Below are 21,834 nucleotides of genomic sequence, written 5' to 3'. Positions count from 1 at the left end.
ATAACTCTTGCTTCGTAGAACCCAGAATTAAGCCTTAACAGTTTTACAGCTATAATAAGAGAGGGTTTTATTGCCAGCTAGTGTTTCATCTGCTGGCTAGATGACTAGCTGTGCACCAGCTGTATAATATATTATGTAAGGATATCATCATCACAGCACTCCACTCTTGCATCTCATACACCCACCAGGAAACCTGTTTTATCTTGTGCTCCAAGCAAGGTATCCAAATGAGATAGCTTTAAAAAAGTAAATAAGAATATTAGGAAATACTAAATTGAAATAATTTTGTTTCTAACTCTTTACTGTGAGAGAGCAGTTTTGGACTGGATCAGAATGAGAACTCTCTTAAATCTTTAGGCCACAATTATGGGCTGCTCTTGGCATTGCTCATATAAAAAATAGCCCAAAGCTTTCTTTTAGCCACTCATATGTTGCTTGTACCCTGCTTGCTTTTGCCTGGTTCCTGGCTTATGTTAGAACAGCTCAAGTGCTGTGCTAACTTAATTCTAAATCTTTGGGGGATTTTTCTGGCGAAAAAGGAATCTCCAGAACATATGGGCAAGGCCATGACTCTTTCTATGACAGTGTGGAATAATTGCTGTGCAACAGCTGCTCTACTGGTGCTAAATGTTCCAGGAAAGAGGTTGTTCATGCAAATAGAAAGGGAGGAGGTAATAACTTACTGGTCTCCCAGATGTGCCTTGCCACAGTGAGGGCCAGGCTGAAGACCCAAGATGAGCATTTTGCAAAAAGAGGATTGCAATAATTAGAGGAGGATTATAATAGGTAAAGGTAGTGATGTCAAATTCATCTTTTGTTTGTCATATGTTTCATATCAGCTTTGGCTTAATTTTATTTTTAAAAAATATTGAAAAATTTCAGATAAAACTACATTTTTCATATTATCTCATTTCCAAATCTCACAGTTGTTCTGCTTTCAGCAAACATTGGAGAAGAGCATAGCCACAGTGTGCCTCAACTCTAGTGCAATTGCTCTTATGGAATTTGCAGTCTTTAAATTCTGTAATTGAAACTGCAGCAAGTTTTTGGCAGTGGGTTTAAAGATCTGAGTTGTACTGATGGTTTATGAAAATGTCAGAGTGACACTAAAAAAGTATTACTTAATGGATCTTTCCGTTGTATGTTTTATGTAAACATAGAAAACTGCATATGCACACATACACAAAAAATCAAGTTAAAAAATACTAAATAAGCAATATCAGTGACTCCAAAGATAGAAAATTAAAGATGTAAGGTGATATGTGCTAGCTTAGTTTTTCTTCCCATGTAATTCTGTAATTTCTACTATATAATCAAGCAGCTAATTACTACTCTGGTTATCCCATCTTGTTCTCTGTCTTGTTATGGCCTAGTGTTATATTTATTGCGTATTAAGAAGATAGAAGTCTATAATGATGACTTGGTTTTGTGGGGCCTTATGCAGAAGCTTCTGAATGCTTCTGATGTGTCTTCACAGCATAGCAGCTGGGAAGCTAAGTCACAGTTTGAGATCTTGAGTTTCCATTAATTTTGAGTGAAAAATTTAAGAAACTTTTCATTCGTATCACTGAGTTGTCTGTTTCATTCGTATCACTGAGGATTTGGCAAGGCTGGAAGAATAGGGATCAATGCTTTATTTCCCTACTTGGTGGAGAGACAGAGGCAAAAGGTGTTTTATGCATTTTAAAAGAGATAAATCATCCCTTAGAGACGATTTGTCTCTTGAATTAGCTAAGCCTCACTCTGTGCTGGAAAAAAAAAAAAAAAAAAGCATCAGAAGAGTATAGGATACTATAGAGAACTTCTTGTGTTTCATACATCAGCAAGTAAGATATAGTGCTGAGGTGGTAGAGGATATATGATTATATTTTAAAATTGTATAAATACAGTGTTTAGGAACATGGTTTGGCAGTGGGCTGGTAGAGCCCATCTGATTAGTAGAACCAGGTAAAAGTTGGACTGCATGATCTTACAGGTCTTTAACAACCTGAATGATTATGATGCTATGATTAAGTTAATGGCTGTACTACATAGTGAGGGCTAAGTTAAAACATCACCACTGTTCTCCTAGGCTGTAAGTACCTCCATTTTAACATCTTCTAATTCTGGGACGTTTAACTTTCAGCTTTTGTAAGTGTTCTTTTCACGCAGCTTAAGGTGTATGTTCTATGTGTTATAATTTCTGTCTTCTGTATTTAGGATGTCAGGGAGATTTGAAGTAGAGATTCCGTTTGAATTTGTATGTGGCAAGGATCTGAGGCAGTGCAAGACCTACAGGAACAGAGGTGATCACTAGGAGTGTAGGATCACATCAGCTATAGCCATAAAATGTAATCATGTAGCAGGGTCAGAAGCATTGAGTCAGCTGTTTACAATGTACTGATATAACTTCTCAGTTTTTGTTCAGCTTTTTAGTTAAGAGATAATATTTGACTTTTCAAACTCAAAAATATCATCATATATTGCTCTTAACTTCTGGAAATAGAGCAGTCTAGCTAAAAAATGTATTTGTCTAATGAAGATGTTTTCAGCATAGTTTCTTGAAAAACACATGCTTAATATATTATGCAAAAGTGAAACATTTTAAGAACATTAACTTTTGGCTTTAGCATAGAGACTTTCTGATCAAATTGGAAAAACGAAGTGCAAAATTATTTAAGTACTGGAACTAGCAATACAAATTGCAGGCATTATACTGAATTAAGACTAATTATATATATATTATAAGTAATATATATAATGCTATGCCTCTTTTTCAGAAGCTTTGGATAATTGTATCTTCATTTTTAACCAATCACTGCATTGCTCAGTTATTACTTTAGCTTGCTGTTTCATGGATTTATGTTTTTCCCTAGGAGTTTTTATCTATGAATAACCTGAAAATGTTACTGCCAGATCTTTTCTCGTTGCAAACCTCAGTTTAGCCAAAAAGCTAAAATTCACTAAAATGCTGTCTCATAAGCTTAAAATGTCTCATAAGCATAAAATGTCCTCACTTGTGACATTGACAAAAAGAACTTGAAATCCCTGCACAGTATTTTTATTGCAAATGACAGTTTTCATCTACTGGCTTTTGCTGCCAGAACAAGCATGTTTTCAGAAAGAACAAACAGACTTCTTCAGCTGTGCCTGGTTCCAGTTGTTCCCATTAGCTCCCCAAGTGGGTGGTGCCGAAGAGCCACCTCTCTGGCACACTTGCCTGCAGACAACACACAGCCAGGGATGAGTTTGAGGTGTTATGCTCCAATAAAAAAAAAGACCCTGCTTAAATGAGAAAGCTCTGTGTGCGTCACTAAAGCTATTTCAGTCTTTGCTGCCTCCTGAGCTGAATGTAAACCGACATTGGTGACTCTCTATTCAGATAGGATTTCGTAAAAGGAAATAGGAAGCATGACTTTCAAGCTGTGTGTGAAGATGAGCTAAAATAGTAACAAAAGGATCTCTAGAGAGTATGAGACAACAAAAAAAATTCTCTTAAGCCTACCTATTATTAACAAAAAAAGAGATCCGGCAGACTCTCTTGTACCAGCTGGATGTGTTACATTTTCCTTTTGAGAGCAGGCATTGCAGTAGCAGGGATACCAAGTACCTGGATCTTTAATAGCTGAATTTCTGTGTAATGACCCTTAAACATGCTTAGGCATTTCAAGAGGAAGGTTGACCAAGGTGTTGGCTTTTGGAATGGGGATTTCTCCTCATTGGTCACTCTTGTGGGAGGTTGTATGTTGATGTTAGGCTCTGGAGTGCAGTGGATGCAGTGTTCCCTAGGCAAGAAATTGGTGAGGCAGCCCTTTGTAAGAGAGCAGTGCAAGCACTCATAATAATAGATGGGCATAGTTCATATTGCCTTGCTTTTGGAAATAGATGATAAAATATACTGAAATCGAATTACTGACTCAGGCACTGAGAAATTACAAAGTTTGGCTCCATAACTACATGTTCTGGCTGACCGCTTGTCTTCCAAATCCCTCAGGAGAGATCCATGCTATCAAAAGCCTTAATAATTCAGAGCAGTTTGAATTTCATTGCACCATTGTACTCAAGTGGCTGCCTATTAGCTACATTTTTATTGTGATTTTCTCTCCCACTGTGCTTTTGTTTTTCAGTTCCTTTGCTTTGTTGGAAGTGCTGATTACAGCAGCTTGCACAGACAAGCACTAGCACAAGACTTGAGCCTCAGGCATTAGATGCTTATGGGGTCAGTGCTATCTGCTGTAGGAAGGTAGTACAATTGCTGCCTTAAGTTGAAATCATATATGCCACACACACACAGAAAACCCCAAGCCTAGTAGTTAAAAAAACCCTTTTTTATATCACTTACAACGAAAACTGAAAATTGGCGATTTTCACTGAGGATAACAATTCATTTTCCTTGTGCTGGTGCATAAAATCCAGTACTTGTTGTCCATTGTATTTTTATGTATGTCACTTACAGATAAATGAGCAAACAATCGTTCCTGTTTGGATTTTTAACATTAGGGTGGTCAAATACTGAAACAGGATGCACAGAGAGGTTGTGGTGTCTGTCCTTGAGGTGCACCTGGGCACGGGCCTGAGCAGTCTGATCTAACTAGACCTGCTTTGGGCGGGGCTTGGACTAGGTGACACCAGAGGTTCCTTCCAACCTCAATTATTCTGTCATTCTTTCTTGCAGCCAGACTTATTTGATACGTACACCCACACCAATAAAAGAAGGCCAAATCCTTGCTGGGAAGTCATATTATTGATTGCTACTTATAGTGACAGCAAGTATACACTGATTTTCTGTTGGAACATCCATGAGCTGTTGTTTCCTTAGCAGTAAGATTGCTGAGTAGATGCGGCTTTTAGAGACAGGACACTTAGTTGTAATGAAGCTGCAGCAGTAATCAGCATCTAGGGTATACATTTCCTAAGAATTGCTAGTGAACTCAGGTGGGTTTGATTTTTGTTTCTTAAGTTGTGTAACTTTGTGTACAAAATAGAAAAATATTAAAATGGGAAGGTTCCAAAGGTGGGCAGTGAATCTGTCTAGAGCACAAGTCTTATGAGGAGCAGCTGAGGAAACTGGGGTGGTTTAGTCTGGAGAAAAGGCTCAGGGAAGACATTATCTGAATGGAAGCTGTAGTAAGGTGGGTATTGATCTCTTCTGCCAAGTAACAAGCAATAGAACAAGAAGTTGCCACAAGATGTGTCAAGGGAGGTTTAGATGGGATATTAGGAAAAATTTCTTCACTGGAATTTCTTCACACTGAAGAAAAATTTCTTCACTTTCTTCACAGTGAAGGCTGCACGGGGAAAAGGTTAAGTCAGCATCCCTTTAGGTATGTAAAGGTCCTGTAGATATGGTGCTTAGGGACATGGTTTAGAGATGGACTTGTCAGTGTGCTAAGTTAGTAGTTGGACTTGATGATCCCAAGGTCCTTTCCAACCAAAACAGTTCTATGATTCTTCTGGGGTTTTTTTTTGTTTATTTTTCTACTCTTGAGCTTCTTTTGTGACAGCACATACCTCATATCACTGTATACTTTTAAAACAGTAATTAAAATCACATAATCCTGTGGAATATCTATGTTTTGAACTGCTTTTGCTTTATATATTTTACTTTCAATCAATAGCAAGGTAAAATAAAGTGATGCATTTTAATATGATGGTTAAAGGGATATCACATTGCTATTTGTCTTTGTCCCTAGTGAGGTATTAATTTGGCTTATGACCCAAACACGATATATAGGGCTAGTCTTGGAAATAGTGCAAAACATAGGTCATCATTTGATATATTTACTCCATACCAAGATCACTAATAAAAAGTTCAGGAGTAGTATCAACTTTCTTCAGATGAAAAGATTTGTGGGGTGATTTAAATTTTCATGAACGCAAACCTGGTAGTGTTTCTAGAGACAAACATTATACAAGAGAAAAACAATTCCTTGCTTTCAGGATAAGGTTACAGGCATCTGTGAAAAGTGGATATGATGAAGGATGCGTAGCATTATGTATCAACAGTGAGGGAGGAGACTTGCTTTGAGACATATTTTCTGAGCTTTAACACAGTGCCAGCTTCGACAGCACTTTGTCAAAATGATAACTGAAGTCATATTCTGAGTCAGCTCTTGACTTAGCTGACATTGCCGTCATAAACGATGCGTTCAGATCAGCATTCTGGTTTCATCTGAACTGATGGAAGTGCTTGTTGTGGTTTAGGCCCAGCCAGCAACAAAGCACTGTGTGGCCATTCACTCACTTCTGCCCCTGACTGTGGGATGGGGAGAAGAAAGTATAAAAGCTCATGGGCTGAGGTAAGCACTGGGAGGGTTCACTCACCAATTATGGTCACTGGCAAAACAGACTTGACTTGGGGGGGAAAAAATAAATTTAAATTATCATCAATCAAATCACAGCAGGACAAAGAGAAAACAAAACCAGACCTTAAAAAAAAATACGTTACCCCACCCCCTTCCTTCTTTCAGGTCCAAATTACTTTGCTCCTTATTTCTCTACCTTTTCTCCTTTCAATGGCACAAAGAGACAGAGAATGGGATTTATGGTCGGTTCATCACATTCTGTTTTCTACCACTCCTCTCTCCTCCATTGAGGACTCCTGATACTCCTTCCCTACTCCAACATGGAGTCCATCCCATGTGAGAAAGTCCTTCACAGACCCCTCTGACAGGAGTCCCTCCCTTGAGGTGCAGTCCTTCAGGAACAGACTGCTCCAGTGTGGGCTGCCTGCAGAGTCATGGCCTGCTTTGGGAAGTTGCCTCCCCTGGCATCAGGTCTTCCACATCTGCTCCCCTGTGGACCTTCACAGTCTGAAGATCCAGATCTGCTTCTTCTAAGGCTGCAAGAGACAGCCTGCCATCTGACCATGAGCTACAGAGGAACCTCTGCTCTGGAAAGTCCCTCCCCTCATTTCTCACTGATCTGCATGTCTCTGATCAGGTATTGCTCTCATCTCATTCCTCTCTTGCTCCCTTCCTCTCTCCCTTCCTCTCTCCCTTCCTCTCTCCCTTCCTCTCTCCCTTCCTCTCTCCCTTCCTCTCTCCCTTCCTCTCTCCCTTCCTCTCTCCCTTCCTCTCTCTCTTCCTCTCTCCCTTCCTCTCTCCCTTCCTCTCTCCCTTCCTCTCTCCCTTCCTCTCTCCCTTCCTCTCTCCCTTCCTCTCTCCCTTCCTCTCTCCCTTCCTCTCTCCCTTCCTCTCTCCCTTCCTCTCTCCCTTCCTCTCTCCCTTCCTCTCTCCCTTCCTCTCTCCCTTCCTCTCTCCCTTCCTCTCTCCCTTCCTCTCTCCCTTCCTCTCTCCCTTCCTCTCTCCCTTCCTCTCTCCCTTCACTTATCCATTTCCTTTTACCCTTCTTAAATATTTTTATCACCAAGGCATTATCACCATTGCTGATGGGCTCAGCCTTGCAAGAGGTGAGTCCAGCTTGGAGATGGGGAAGCTTCCATCAGCTTCTCACCAAAGCCCTTCCAAACTTATTCAACACAATGTCATGCACCTCTCCCTCCCATGGGAGTGTTGTAATACAGTGAAAAATGAGATGGATCAGAGACTCTAGATTTTCATCATACACTGCTGAAGAACATAAAGGTAGCCTTAAGCCTTGCTTGTATTTCTGTAGCTCTAGAGATATTGCTTTCCATAGGACAGCTTAAGAGCCTCAGGTGTAAATGGTTTGAAGAATGCTGTGATCTGGTTTCCTGCTATGTTACGGTAATGGATGGGGAATAGAGATGCCTCAGATTTCAAGCAACATTCCCAAAATTAGTGGCCGTGAGGGAGATGACCTCTTCTGTGAACAAATTCTGTGTCAGAAAATTTGCCTTCTTGGCTGGAATCCCCATAGGCTGCATCTGCTGGGTTTATGGCACAGAATAAAACATCTGAAATGATTCATTGAAAAAAAAAGGGTCTTATCATGTTTTTAGGACATTACTAGAAAACAGATTGTATTATTTTGCTCTTATTGTGTGAAATATTTCTTGAACACATATTCAGCCAAGCAGGTGCAAAATCGTTCAAATGAACAAAGTGTCTGGGACTGATAAAATGTGCAAATGTTCATGTATGTGTTGAACACAAGTTACTCATAACACAAGAGTGAGGGATTATAAGTAACAGATGATAATAATGCTGTAAATAGCATTGACTTAGTATTGAGGGTTAGAGTGAAGATGTAAAGTGCGTGAGTATAACTTGTAACCTATGACCAAAAGGAAGAAGGGAGATATAAATGGAAAAAAAGAGAAAATTAAGTAAAGTCCTCGTAGTCCAGCTTCAGTTTATGTTTGTTACCAAAGGTCTACAGCCAAAGTTGGTTTAACAATTGGTGGCTATGTTTTCATTGATTTATATTCTCAGCTAAATTCAGATGCTGAAATTGTTTGATTGAGAATCTCACTTCAGAGTGTGTTCCCTGCTGCCCCATTGGTACAGATGGTGGTAATGTTCATGGTTTGGTTATAATGTCCATGGTTTGGAAGCTTTGGAGAGCTTCACTTTCCTTGTGAAGTTATTTGATCTGTTTAATATTGTATTTTCACAGCAAGGAAAAAGGAAAACAAGGTGGAAATGTTCATTCTAAAAATAAGTCAACTTTTTCAAGCTGCATTGTTTCTCTTGAGAGAGATGAAATGTTAAACTGTTTAACATCTGGGAGTGTCTTATCCTTGTAGTCCAGCCTGCGGATTAACTGATTACTGAACTGCTCTCACATTTTCATGGAGATTTAGAGAAAGAACAGAAAGTGCTTAACTGTTCTGACCCAGTCTAATTTTAGAACTCTAGACTATATAGAACTGTAGACTATATAAGAAAATGCTTGATATATTTTAAAATATATATGTGCATGTGTTAAGAAAAATAAAAAAGTTTACGTAATTACAGGCCCTAATTACGTAACAACTCAGTTTTTTTTAGCTCAGACAATGTAGTTCAAGACAGTAAAAAGTAGTTAATTTTACAGTTCTATGACACTTTCAGAATTATTTATTTATGTGAAAAGGCTAGCATTTAACTCTTATAAATTAATTGGTTTTAAATATTCAATTAGATGAATTATTGTTGTCTAATCCCATGGTAATTCAGTCTCTGTTTCTGGCAGTATGATAAGTGTCTAAAATGGGACATAAGGTTTCTGAGAATATCTATAGAGTGTTCTGCTCTGTTTTTCTACTCAGTTTTTGTATTAATTTTTTGATAGCAGAAAATTACAGAGGATTTCTTACCTGCTTCATTTCTTTTATGTTAAGATAGTTCTGGAGTTCTTTTTTTCTTGAGTAGTTGGGTGTTGCCCTCTAATCAGAAATTTTAGATCACTTGTAATTATGTCAAGGACATTAATTTGCTGAAGATATCTGTTCATTGTAATGCAGCAGAGATGTTAAAGTCTTCAGTCAACCTGAAGCCTTCCATCCACTGGTACTGTTAAGAGTAAGTCACAGTACTCTGTTGAACATTTTTTGGACACTCACTAGAAGGATATGGCAAATGTGAGAAAGGATAGGCAAGCAAATTAACCCCACTATCAGTGTTTGGCAAAGATTTGTCCTTAATATTTCCATTCTTGTTCCGAGATACAGTTCTACAATGAGGGCTTACTATGCATTACCAAAAAAAAAAAAAAAAAAAAAAAAAATCATCTTAATAACAATGAATGATTTATTCCTTCTGTACTCCTTAATGATGAAGCATTATTTAGGAGAATTGAAAATTCAGTGCTTACTCATATCTGTATTTTCAGTACTGAAATGAGTAATAGCATAGAAAGCATCAATTCTGTTACTCTGTAATTTTAAATTCAGGAAGATTGTGAGTTTTAAAACTACTATTAAACCCCAGTAATTTATGTTATCTTTTATTTTTAAGGGAAATAATTAATTCATTACCTGTGTGACTACTAATTTGGTACTGAATTTGGTACCTGTGTGACTACTTCTTTTCTTTGTGGCATGCCTAGTTCTGTAATAGTTTCTTGTCTTTTCTGTGAAGTAAATGTGTGCTAATAACAACTGAAAATATTCTAGAGAAGTTGAATAAGATGGAAATTTGAAGTGCTAGGAAGTGTATATATCTGTGTTGCATCAACACTGTGATGTTTTCAAGTTGATGCTAAGGAATCACCAAGTTGTTTTGGTTTTTTTTTTTTGGTGATCATTCTCATAAATACGCATGTTCAGAACTGTAATAATGAATGAATAATCATATCTTAAAACCCTGTTTAACAATTCATCTATATAATGACAAGATGAATTTATTAAGGGACATGTCTGCCTGGCATTCACATACTTTTCTCCCATATAGGAGTCCAGAAATTTGACTTATGTGCCTTAACTCCTCTTGCAGTATACTGGAAGAGCTCAGAGTTTGAAAAAAATGCCTAAGACAATGAGTTAAGCCAGCTGTTGCTTTTTGTTTGTGATTTATATTTTTAAAAAATTGTGACTATCATTTTCTAATGGAATGGTAGCAAATAAGAACATCGAGTAAACTCATCTAGACCATTTCCTCTTGCTATATATATTTTTCTACATATTTGTCCTGTTAAAGGATTAATTTTATCCATTTATGAGTTTTGTTTGTATTTTTAAAACATTATTTGATTTGAACTTTTTCTGTTGCACAGTGAAAATGTAATCAAGCTCTGTATATGACCTAAATCTATTGAGTAACATCTGCAGCATATTCCAACAGCAACAGGATTTTCTAGTTGAAAGAAAAATCGATGCATTAAAAATTACTGTTTATTTTATTATAGCCATTCACATAGTACTCATAAATTGTAAATTAAGAAGGGTTGGTAGTGGGATTGGTACTGATTAACATCTTTGTCAAGGACATGAATGATGGGATCCAGTGCACCCTTGGCAAGTTTGCTGGTGACACCAAGCTGTGTGGTTTGGTCTGCACATTAGAGGGAAGGGAGACCATCCAGAGGGACCTTGAAAGGCTTGAAAGATGGGCCCATTCAAACCTGATGAGGTTCAACAAGTCCAAGTGTAAGGTTCTGCACCTTCAATCCCAAGTACAAATGCAGGATGGGCAGAGAATGGATTGAGAACAGCCTTGAGGAAGAGGATTTGGAGGTGTTGGCTGAGAAGCTCACCATGAGCCAGCAATGTGTGTTTGCCTCCCAGAAAGCCAACAGCGTCCTGGTCTGCATTAAAGCAGCATGGCCAGCAGATCAAGGGAAGTGATTCTCCCCCTCTACTGTGCCCTCGTGAGACCCCACCTGGAGTTTCATGTCCAGATCCAGAGCTCTCAACACAGGAAGGACATAGAGCTGTGGGAGAAATCCCAGAGGAGGACCATGAAGATGATCACGGGGCTAGAGCACAACTCCTATGAAGACAAACTGACAAAGTTGGCATTGTTCAGCCTGAAGAAGAGGAGGCTCTGGGGAGACCCTGTAGCAGTCTTCTGGTACCTAAAGGGGGCCTTCAGTAAAGCTGGGGAGGGACTTTTTACAAGGCCATGTAGCGATAGGAGTAATTTTAAACTGGAACGGGGTGCATTTAGGTTAGACATTAATAAGAAATTTTTTCCTGTGAGTATGGTGAGACACTGGAACAGGTTACCCAGGGAAGTTGTGGCTGCCTCACCCCTGGAAGTGTTCAAAGCCATGTTGCATGGGGCTTTAAGCCTAATGGTCTAATGGGAGGTTTCTCTGTCCATGCAGGGAGGTTTGAGCTAGATGACCTTTAAGGTCCATTCACACCCAAACCATTCTGTGATTCTATGATTTAGTTTTTTTCTAGAAGATTACCTGGAAAGAAAAGCAATTAGCCATTGTGACTAAATTCCAAGAAAGATGTTAAACTCTGTTAAAGTCTTGAAAGATGTGTTATTTTAAAAGTTGGGAGATGGATATTTAAATAGGCAGTGGATTGTAGCCATAATATTTATGACACTGTTACAAGAGGACAGCAAGGAAGAAGTGATTCATGCATAAATACGTAAATGCATAGGTAAAGACAACCAGACTGAAAAAGAAAAAAATTGTTGTGAGAAAACAGAATCAGTAAGATACTACTTTTAGGCAGTATGATGGGGACATGGGGAAAAATCATAGCCAGGTTTTTCAACCTTTAAATATATTCGGCTGTATTTAATTCCTTAGTCTGTCATAGGCCTTCCAGTTGAAATTAGGGGCTGTGTAAATGGTTCCAGTTTCAGTCATTAGAGTCCTTCTACTCAACCTTCCTTAAGATCTTTTCCACTAATTCTGGAAGAAAGAACAGATGGAATATTGTAGCATCTTTTTTTCCAATAATTTAGTGACAATGTCATTGTACAAATACATATATGGATCCAGAATACTACATAAACATGGAGCCCATTCTGCAACCCCTTTGCAAAATTTATTCTTCTGAAACTGCATGTTTCATTTCACACAGAGACTCCCTTGACCCCACTGTTATGAAAAATCTCATTGTTTCTCTGTCTAAATTAAAAATCCTTCCTAGAATATGCACTTAGATGTAAAATATTTGTTGTAGTTCATTCAAATACAGGCCTACTTAAGGAGCTTGAAATCTGCTTCATTGGAACCCTGTGGCTTTTACAGCACATTAGACCTAAATTAAGCAGCAGGAAACCTTCTCTCCCTTAATTTCCAACTGTCGTTTCCAGGTTAGGTGTCATGATATTGTCTTTAGAATTATTTTATCATGTATTTTAATGTGGCAGGCTTCTTTCCTCTAGCACTATGCAGTTGTTCAGTGTAATTCTGGGTTGAACAGGCAAGGATTTTTGGTAATGAGAAAAATGCAGCACAATTTTTGGTTTCTGGTATTCAGGTTTCATGTCATGAAATAGGAGATGCATTTACATGTCCTCTTTTTTGAGAATAAATGGAAGCAATTCCTTACATAGGAAATAATTATTTTTTATATTATTTTCATCTCAGCAAAATGCCATATTTTTAGCTGAGCTGAAGTGATGATGGAAACAGACTAATTAAGCTAGAACTGTTGTCTGGCAGAAAATTTAGTCTATTTTAAGATGAAAGGTTGTGTCACACCTTCCTCAATCAGTTGTGAGTACCTCTGAGACTCAGTATGAGGTTTTTAAAAATATTTTCCACCTGTAATGCATAGGGACTACAGACTGGATCATAAGACCACTGTGAAGGATTTTGGGATGGGCTAAACGTTTAGCCTGCTGTAGGACAATTGTGGTTCCCAGGTGTTTCATATTCTCTGTTGGGAGAATAGGGTGCCATTTGGTGTAAAACAAGACAGAATAAAGGTTGTTCTGGTTGTACCTCTGAAAGCAGAGGGCCCTCTGTAGATACAGTCTGGGTTGGGCTGGGTGGCAGCTTTTACTCCCTGCTTAACTCCCAGAATGGAGTTCAGCACTGGTGGGGCTCGGAAGGAGAAGCTGTACAGGAGGCTCTGGTCTAGAGAGGGCACTGACTCTTCCTGCAGCTGTTTCATGGAAACAAAACTTGTAAAAATCCTGGTACTCTCTGGTACCACAGCTGGTATAGGTTTTACTATGGATTACTGGAACAAGCAAATCTCTCTGTGGTTGGTTTTTGGTAGCAACCTGAGGATCTGAGGGCACATTACTATGCTCTCAGAATGACCCTGCAGTGAGACTTACAGCTCAGGGGTCAGTTGCAGCCATTGGCACCATTCCTCCCAATCTGTGATTTCCCTGAAGGGGCTGGCACATGGCTTCTCTATAGCAGGAGGGGGCTCTGGGCAAGTGCTGCAGAACAGGAAGTACATAGGGACTTTCAGCTCAACCAGAGAGGATGCACTTAATTTTTACATACATCCAGGGTTAGGTAACTGCTTAGTGCCAGTGTTAAGATCCCAGTTTTGGATATGAATGCCTAAAAAGATGCCTCATTATTCTTCTTCCACTCCTGGTGTAAGCAAGATAGGCAGTGCAGCCAAACTACAATAGGTTTGGCCACATCCGTGTTTGAATTTCATGTCTTTATCTTTAAATTGCTATAATTAACTCTTCTTATTCTAAAAAATTATATCTCTTTGTTCATTAGCAAATAGTAAACATTTGCAATTTAAACTCCAGATACTATTAATCTGAAATCTGATTCCCATGTGCTGATTCCCTTCTGAAATCAAGACCCAGTAATTGTTGTGAAAGCAGCATAAAACACTCCATGCCAATTCAAACAAACTTCTTTAAAATACTGTAACACAAACATGGCCACCACAGTACAGAATTGTGATTAGAAATCTCAGATAAATCTTAGCCAAAGATCTGCTGTGCAATACTATCAGACCTAAACATAGTGTACAGATAGTGAATTGATTTTTAAGTTCTAGCTACTGATTTGCATTCTCCAAATTAATTTAGACCATTAGTAGCTAGGAAAAATCTTGTATTCTATAAAATGTAATGTTAAGTAATGGAGGTAAGTAAGTATGATTCTTCATAACATTTTTCATAGATGTTTTGCTTGTTCTTCGCAATTTTAAAGTTTTAACAGGACAACTTGCAAAATCATCTTCCATGTGTATCTTTTTACATATGTATGTGTTGGCAAGAATATTCTTCATTCTGTTAATCTTTTGTCTTGCAGACCAAACCTGTTGCATTTGCAGTTCGGACAAATGTTGGGTACAGTGCAGCTCATGATGACGATGTTCCAGTCCCAGGCATGGCCATCTCATTTGAGGCTAAAGATTTTCTTCACGTTAAAGAAGTAAGTAAAACTAGAGGAGTAAGTACATCTCTCTTTAAGGGTCTATTTAAGTAACAGTTGTACTATTTCTTACCTTTAAGATAACATTTCATATATGAAGATACTGTACAAATGCTGTGTAAATAAGGTAAAACTACAGAAATTATAGCTTCCAAGATGCACAAAGAAACTGTTGAAAAAGGTGCTTTGCATTTGCTAAAGTGTTGTGTAATGTGAAAACTTTCAAGTTTAACAGTGTTGTTCTTTCTGCTCCTTGAAAGACAATCCAAAGCAAATAACTTGGTAAATTTCCCATACAAGCCTGCTATTCCCTCCTGAATGAGTCCCTCATTTTATGAGATTTCCCAGCTTCTGGTCATATTTCATTGCATTTTGTCAGAAAAACAGGTCATCTGGAAATGGAAATTTATAGTAGAAGAACTAGAAATTTAGTTTAAGGAGAGAGCAACTTAGCCTAACACTGGAAAATCTATGTCTGCTAGTGCAGATGCCTTGCAAAAGCAAGAAACCTTCCTAATACACAGGTAGACATACAGGTGGACAGAGAGTAAGGAAATAATAGCAATGGGCTTTTAGTGCCTTCACACTCAATAAAGATCATAACTTTCTATATATGCTAAACACACAAAAAAGGATAATTGGATTCAAACTGTGTATAGTGAAGAAAGTATGTTTTCTAGCTTATGATAGTGTAAAAGAATTGCTCTGCTTTGTATTGTGACAAAAGTAGAGACAAATAAGCCCAGAGTGCTGGCAAAAGAAAAACATCAGCATTCTCATGAGTCTGGAAGCACTGGAAAATACACCTCAGTTTGGTTAAATGATATTGTATAGTCATCCATCCCATCTGCATTTATGATGATCTCAGACTGTATCAAGTCTTTCCCCTGTTTACACATTAACCAGAAACACAGTGCTAGCAGATTTTCTGTTACAATTTACTCATTTTTCCTCACAGCACAATTTAGACTCAGATACATATATAAGCATAGAAGGTAATGAGGAAGAATCCTGAACTTTTCTGAATCTCCAAAAAGCTCAGAGCAGCTGAATTGTTATATTGTCTGTGTCTGCATGTAGCACTGAAGAATGAAAAAGTAGATGAAAATGTTCTCTCAGCTTCAGGTGTAATAGAACAGACATTCTGCACCAACTGCCATTAAAAATACCTGGTTTTCTCTCAAAGCTGTTAAGGAAAGTTGGCTGTCTGCCAGCGCTAGGACAGAGCTGGGCTGTGAAAGGAGCCCTGTGAAAGGACCAGGTGAGCTGCTGAGATGGAGTAGTGGGGAGGGGCCTCATGGATTTAGATTTGAATCCCCTCATCCTGCATTTGGCAGTGAGTCAAACCTCTTCAGGAATGTGCACTGAGTAGTGGTCCTTCCCCCTACAGCCATGTCCTCCCTGTCCATCTTCTATGACCATGCCCTGCTCACTCACCAGTGCTCTGTATCCCACCAGATATATATCCCTTCAGTGTTTTGGTGCTCTCTATATAGTTAAAGCTGGGAGAACAAGATTTAATTATTTATGCATCTAAAATGTAAAAAAAATGGACTATAAATGGAGTATCTCTTTTTTTTTTTTTTTTTTTTTTTTTTTGTACCTTACCTAGCAGGTTGCTAGAAATAAAGAAATATGAGTTAATCTCTGATAATATTTGACTGAATGGTAATGCCCTATTGGATCAATGCTGTCCTCTTCTTGTGTGTGAGGAGTGTTCTCCAGTTTGTGTAGCTGAGAGAGTTTAAACAAGAAAAAACTCAGTTCAAAATATACACGGGCAATGGTGAAAAGCAATGCAGTGACTGAGTATGAGGGAAATTTATTTTATTATTAGGTTACATTCATTAGAACGCAGTACATATGAAGATAAAGGCTTGCTTCCTGCATGAACAAACATCCAGCTACATCATAGTCACTCTTGAATCTTTTGGGGCTTTAATGTATGGCCATAATTCTGCATTTTGTTCAGTTCATACTTGTGTTTCCCTTTGCACTTCAAGCACAGATGAATTACAGAGAATCACTCACCCAGCCAGCACCTTGACAGCTCGACACCTCCCTACCAAGACATCCACAGTTGCTTTATAAAATTAGAAACTATTATGTGTGGTAGTACGTAGTTATAAAATTCTTATCCTCTTTTTTTCATATGCTGAAACATTTAGCTTTGAGACTTTTCGGGAGTGAATTCTAAATGTTTTATTTTTTATGAAAATTTTGTATGCATAATAAAATTAATGTTTTGCATAGTCACCTGTTGTACTGTAGGACAGCATAAAAAAGTAGTGGCTGTTCAGATTTTAATTTAGTTATTTTTTTAAGTATTTATCTCTTTGTTTTATCAAGTTAATGTTTCTAATTCTACAGACTTCAGTAATACCATAAAGCAGCTCTATATAATGGCAACCTTAGTTGGCCTAATTTCTATAGTCTTCTTTCACCTATATTATCCTACAACATATTATAAATGCACATGCATATCTTTACTTAGCATTTTGCAATTGAAGGTTATAATTTTAATATTATGTTTCAGCCTAATACCTTTTTGAAAAAATTGTATTCCAGTTTAACTCCCTATTTAACATTGTTATTTTTACTCATAGAGGCATCCCATTGCATGAATATATCGAGCCCTACATGTTTTATGAGCTCAAAATTGCATTTATTTTAATCCTTATTTTATGTTGCTTAATATCTCAAATTGGTATCAAGCATTGCAGCATTTCTATGGTAGCCAGAAAGAAAGTGCTGCAATTTCACTTGTGCATCATTGATCCACCAATGTATTCTTTATGAAATTAATTTCTTTTTATGGGAGCCCACACATTTTATGTTTCAGTCCTGACTGTACGCCTATTAAAGCTACTTATTAAATGAATAAACATGCTCTGTAATAGCTAAATTCATAGCTTCAGATTCAAGAAGGCAACATCTTGTTGGCCCTCCTTCAAGAGGGCCATTCAGATGTTCTCTTAATGGTTTCATAAATAATCCAAATTACCTAAAATTCATACTTGACAGTAGTTATTCCCATGGAACTCCTTGAGTGTTGCATATGGGACCATACATAACAGCTATCTAATCTCATCCAAAAATGGTGAATAACTAATAAAGGAAAAATACAAAGTTACACTCTACAGATCTCTTAAAAAAACCCAAACAAAACCCCCTGTGTGTGCATGAATAAATATTACTGAATTGGAGCAGTTGTCATCTCATATTTCATATAGCTGAATTAGAATTGTATATTTTTTTGTTATCTGAAGATGCACATTCCTGAAGATGTGAATCTGTATTTGAGATCTGGATCACATGGGTTGTATTGCAGTAAAGCATGTATAAGCAGAAAAATGTAGTTATATTTCAGAAGAGTTTAGTGAGCACAGAGAGGCAGGGGAGTTTGATAAGCAGTATTTTTTATTTTAAATAGAGAACTGAGTATAATTGAATAAATAAATAAAAAATAAAAATAATAAAAAAAAAAATTGCTGCAGTTGGTAGGATCAGATCAGAAAAAATCTTGGGTGTCCACCAAGGAGAAACATCAAGGGAGAAGAAAAGCAGCTTTTGTGTATGAGGAGAAAAGATTGTGAAACAGAGAAAATAAAGATGGTGAAATGGGTGGAAGTAACAGCCAGGGAGAATCATGAAATCTATGAAAGAAGGTTTCTCCTAAGCACTGTACCATTTTAATAGTTTGCAAGGTGTAATTTTTTTAATGTATTTCTGACTATTACCACATTTTTGTTTGTTTGTTTGTTTAATCTGTAGAAATTTAATAATGACTGGTGGATAGGACGGTTGGTAAAAGAAGGCTGTGAAATAGGATTCATACCAAGCCCAGTCAAACTAGAAAACATGAGGCTGCAGCATGAACAAAAGGCAAAACAAGGAAAATTCTACTCCAGGTAATAGCAATAAATCATTAAAAATAGTAGCATTGACTGTGACACAATGTGGAAGTTAATGCTGTGTATGCTGTTGTTCTTTTTAATTCTTTTAATTTACAGCTACGTACATTTAAATACAATTTACATACATTTAAATTGAAGTAATATTCAATTATGTAGAAAATGTCATTGCCATTTGAGAGGAGATTTTTAGACTATTAGCCTACAATATACAATAGCCTACAATGGCAATTATTCCATTTTTTTTCATAAAATATTTGCAAATATACACTGCAGTTAGTACATTTACCATGTACAAGCACAATTTTTTTACTTAAAAAAAAATTCAGTCTCTTTAGCATTTGTTACTTGCTTTCATGATCTTTCTATTTCTAAACACTTCTAAAGATTATTTTAGAAATTACAGAAAACATTAAGATTCATTTATCTGTAAGCTTAAAACAGTACCTGTTAGTTAGCTCTTAGGGAAAAAAATGGTTTGGGCTGTCAAATTCCTTGCAGTTTTTTTAAGAATACCACATTTTATGATGGAAATTATATGTCAGGCCATTTGTTGTCTCTCGCCACAGCTTTCATGGAAAAAAAAGATTTAATATCTAAATCTATTGACCGATACTGCAGGGTGATAATAAAGTCATATTTATTATAGAATTCTTAATCAGGTAGTTTTCCAGTAAATATTAACACACACGGAGGCAAATCCCACTTGCACCCTTTGGGTGTATAGGAAACATGTATTTCTAGTATGTCTAAGCAGGATGGAGCTGGAATTGAGAAAACTGGGAAGCCAGGAAGGCTTTCCTACTTCAGTAGGAAGGGCAGCAGGGTTTGAAGAGCATGTCTAAGCTTGGAGAAGTCCAGGATGCTGCCGTGTTCAGCCGTGCTTGCTGGCTGTGAAATGCCTTTGCTATGAGTCTGCTGTCCTCAGCAGGAGCACATCAGGTTTCTTGCTCCTCTCGAATGCTTCTGATACAGCTAAATCTGACCCAGTGATTCGGTCCCTTTCCAAATTGTAAAGCCTTCCATTCTCCAGAACTTCTCACAAGAGATAATACTGTAATGCACCACAAATGCATTTACTTAGTGCTTATTAATATTTTAAGATGGAGTAAGTTGAAACCAGTACTATCACATGAATTACTTGAAGAGAGAAATAGTCTTTCTTGCATTCTTTTCACTGCTGTTCTTGTTATGGCAGCAGAAATAAAATGACGAAAAATAATTTCATTTTCACAGCTTGGAGAGATTCTCAGAAAGCAGAACTTGACAAAACTCTAGACTGCTTTATTTTCATTTATGAGACTTTTTTTTTTTTATGAAAGGCTACTTTGTATTGAAACAGCAGAGGAATTTGTGCTTTAATTATATTGAGAAGTGGTTATGCAAGCACACTCATTTTCAACAGGGAGCTATCAATAACTCTTCTGTTAAAAGAAACAATCTCACTGGTTTAAGAATTGGTCTTAATAAAAACTAGTACTGTTAATACTTATCAGTAGCCATGTTAATAACTGGATCGTATTGCAATCATGAGGCAGTGAGAGCATATCCAGCAGAAGGAAGTTCCACAGCAGCACAAGGAGCTTGACTGATGTTTGCAGTTCTTCAGTCCCCAAGCTATACACACATTTTGTGTAAGATGTATATTTTATAATTCTGCCAGAAACACTGTTTGTCTTTCAGCTGGCAGCTCATTTAGAAGGCAGGTAAAAAATAAACTAGATTAAGTACTGAGAAAACTATGAAGCTTCACACTTATTTGTTGCTTTACTCCAGTAAATCAGGAGGAAATTCTTCATCCAGTTTGGGTGACATCGTTCCTAGTTCCAGAAAATCGACGCCTCCATCATCTGGTGAGTAGGTCATGAACCTTTCAGTTTATTCTTGTTCCTTGAGCTTCACAGGGATAAAGTTGGGAGGTTGCCTTGGCCTATAAGGCTGGTTTGGGTAGGTTTGAAGTAATGGAGTAAATGCCAGCAAGTTCAGTCCATGATAGTGTTGTTAACAATCCACAAAAATTCCCCCTTGTTTTTTGCTATGGTATTTTATAGCACAGATTTAATAAAATGATGAGATTGTATTGCAGTAGAATAGGTAGAGGTTTGGTCTGGTGCAAGCACGCCTGCTGAAAAGTACCTTCTGATAAAGGAAAAGAAGCAACAGTAAGAATAAAAATTCCCAAATTATTTTTGCAAAAGCAATAAGAACAGCCCTCTTTTATTATAACAGGAACTTTCAGTCTCACAGTTCTGATAATGATGGTATGCTTCACATACTTCTAGTGTACAGGATATTTTTTGCCTTTTGTGACAAACTATTCAACTAATACTGTTTTGTATTTAGAGTATTAACAGACAGATTTAACTTTAGATACCTTGGGTTCAAGAAGTATGAAGAAATACATGGTGAGTTGGTGGAGGAAAGTGGCATTAGCTCCTTGAAAAAAGCGTGGCAAAAGATTACACACACACACAAAAAATCTACGAAATTCAGCTGCTGCATTGCTGTGTGTTTTATCTTCTCCTGAAAGAAAAAAACTGTACAATTTGAATGTGCAAAATCAGAAAATAATAATGAATGTTGCTAATTCATTGTCTCCTGAGTCAGACATGTATTTTTCTAATCATATTAGTTTCTATGGAGTTTGGTCTACAGAGCAGGCATCTTAAAATGATCCTGAAAATTTTAAAGTATTTACATGGACATTAGGAGAGAGACAGAGGAATTCAATCAAGTTAGGGTAGTAGCTTCATTTGATTAAAGTAATTTAAAAATAAATGTTTGTCTTGTGAAACATGTGAAACCATGTTTGTTTGGTTTTTTTTAAACAACAATTTTATTACAATTGCAGTCTGTTTATAAAAATTCCACTTAGGTTCCTTACCTCCCTTTAAAAAAATGTATTTTTAGCAGTTTTCTAAGTCATCACAAATCACTAGAGCATACCTTAATCTTTTCTTTTATGATGGCTTGCAACTGTTACAGCTTGCTTGTACAGGTGACTGCATTTTTCCTGTAGAAAGTGTACATGGATATATGTTGTAATTACATAGAGCATCTGAAATGCTGTATTTCTTTCATCTTAAAAACACTTGGACAGCAGAATATATGTAGTTTGCAGAATGTAGGGCAGAATGTAGCTACATTTAGAGGTAAGAGAATAGGCAGCAAACCTTTGTTACTAATTTACCAATTGCTATTGATGATGTAATTTTTGTTGCACCGAGTCATTTCTTCAGGTAGCAGTTTTCAGAAAACGTTTTTT

General features: G+C 37.3%; 1 protein-coding gene across 11 annotated transcripts in view; it reads left to right on the top strand.

Annotated features, from left to right (window-relative positions):
- The window catches only part of CACNB2 (calcium voltage-gated channel auxiliary subunit beta 2), a 237,074-nt gene that overhangs the window by 180,260 nt on the left and 34,980 nt on the right, over positions 1 to 21,834 (top strand). For all 11 annotated transcript variants that reach the window (XM_071735092.1, XM_071735088.1, XM_071735093.1 and 8 more), the window contains 3 exons: positions 14,533 to 14,655; positions 18,430 to 18,566; positions 20,346 to 20,422. In XM_071735092.1, the coding sequence (XP_071591193.1) occupies positions 14,533 to 14,655; positions 18,430 to 18,566; positions 20,346 to 20,422 (337 nt within the window). The remainder of the gene's footprint in view (positions 1 to 14,532; positions 14,656 to 18,429; positions 18,567 to 20,345; positions 20,423 to 21,834) is intronic.

Source organism: Heliangelus exortis, chromosome 2 (genome assembly GCF_036169615.1).
Source record: "Heliangelus exortis chromosome 2, bHelExo1.hap1, whole genome shotgun sequence".
Taxonomy (NCBI): Eukaryota; Metazoa; Chordata; class Aves; order Apodiformes; family Trochilidae; genus Heliangelus; species Heliangelus exortis.
Note: the sequence above shows the minus strand (reverse complement) of the source record. Positions and strands in the feature narration are given on the sequence as shown.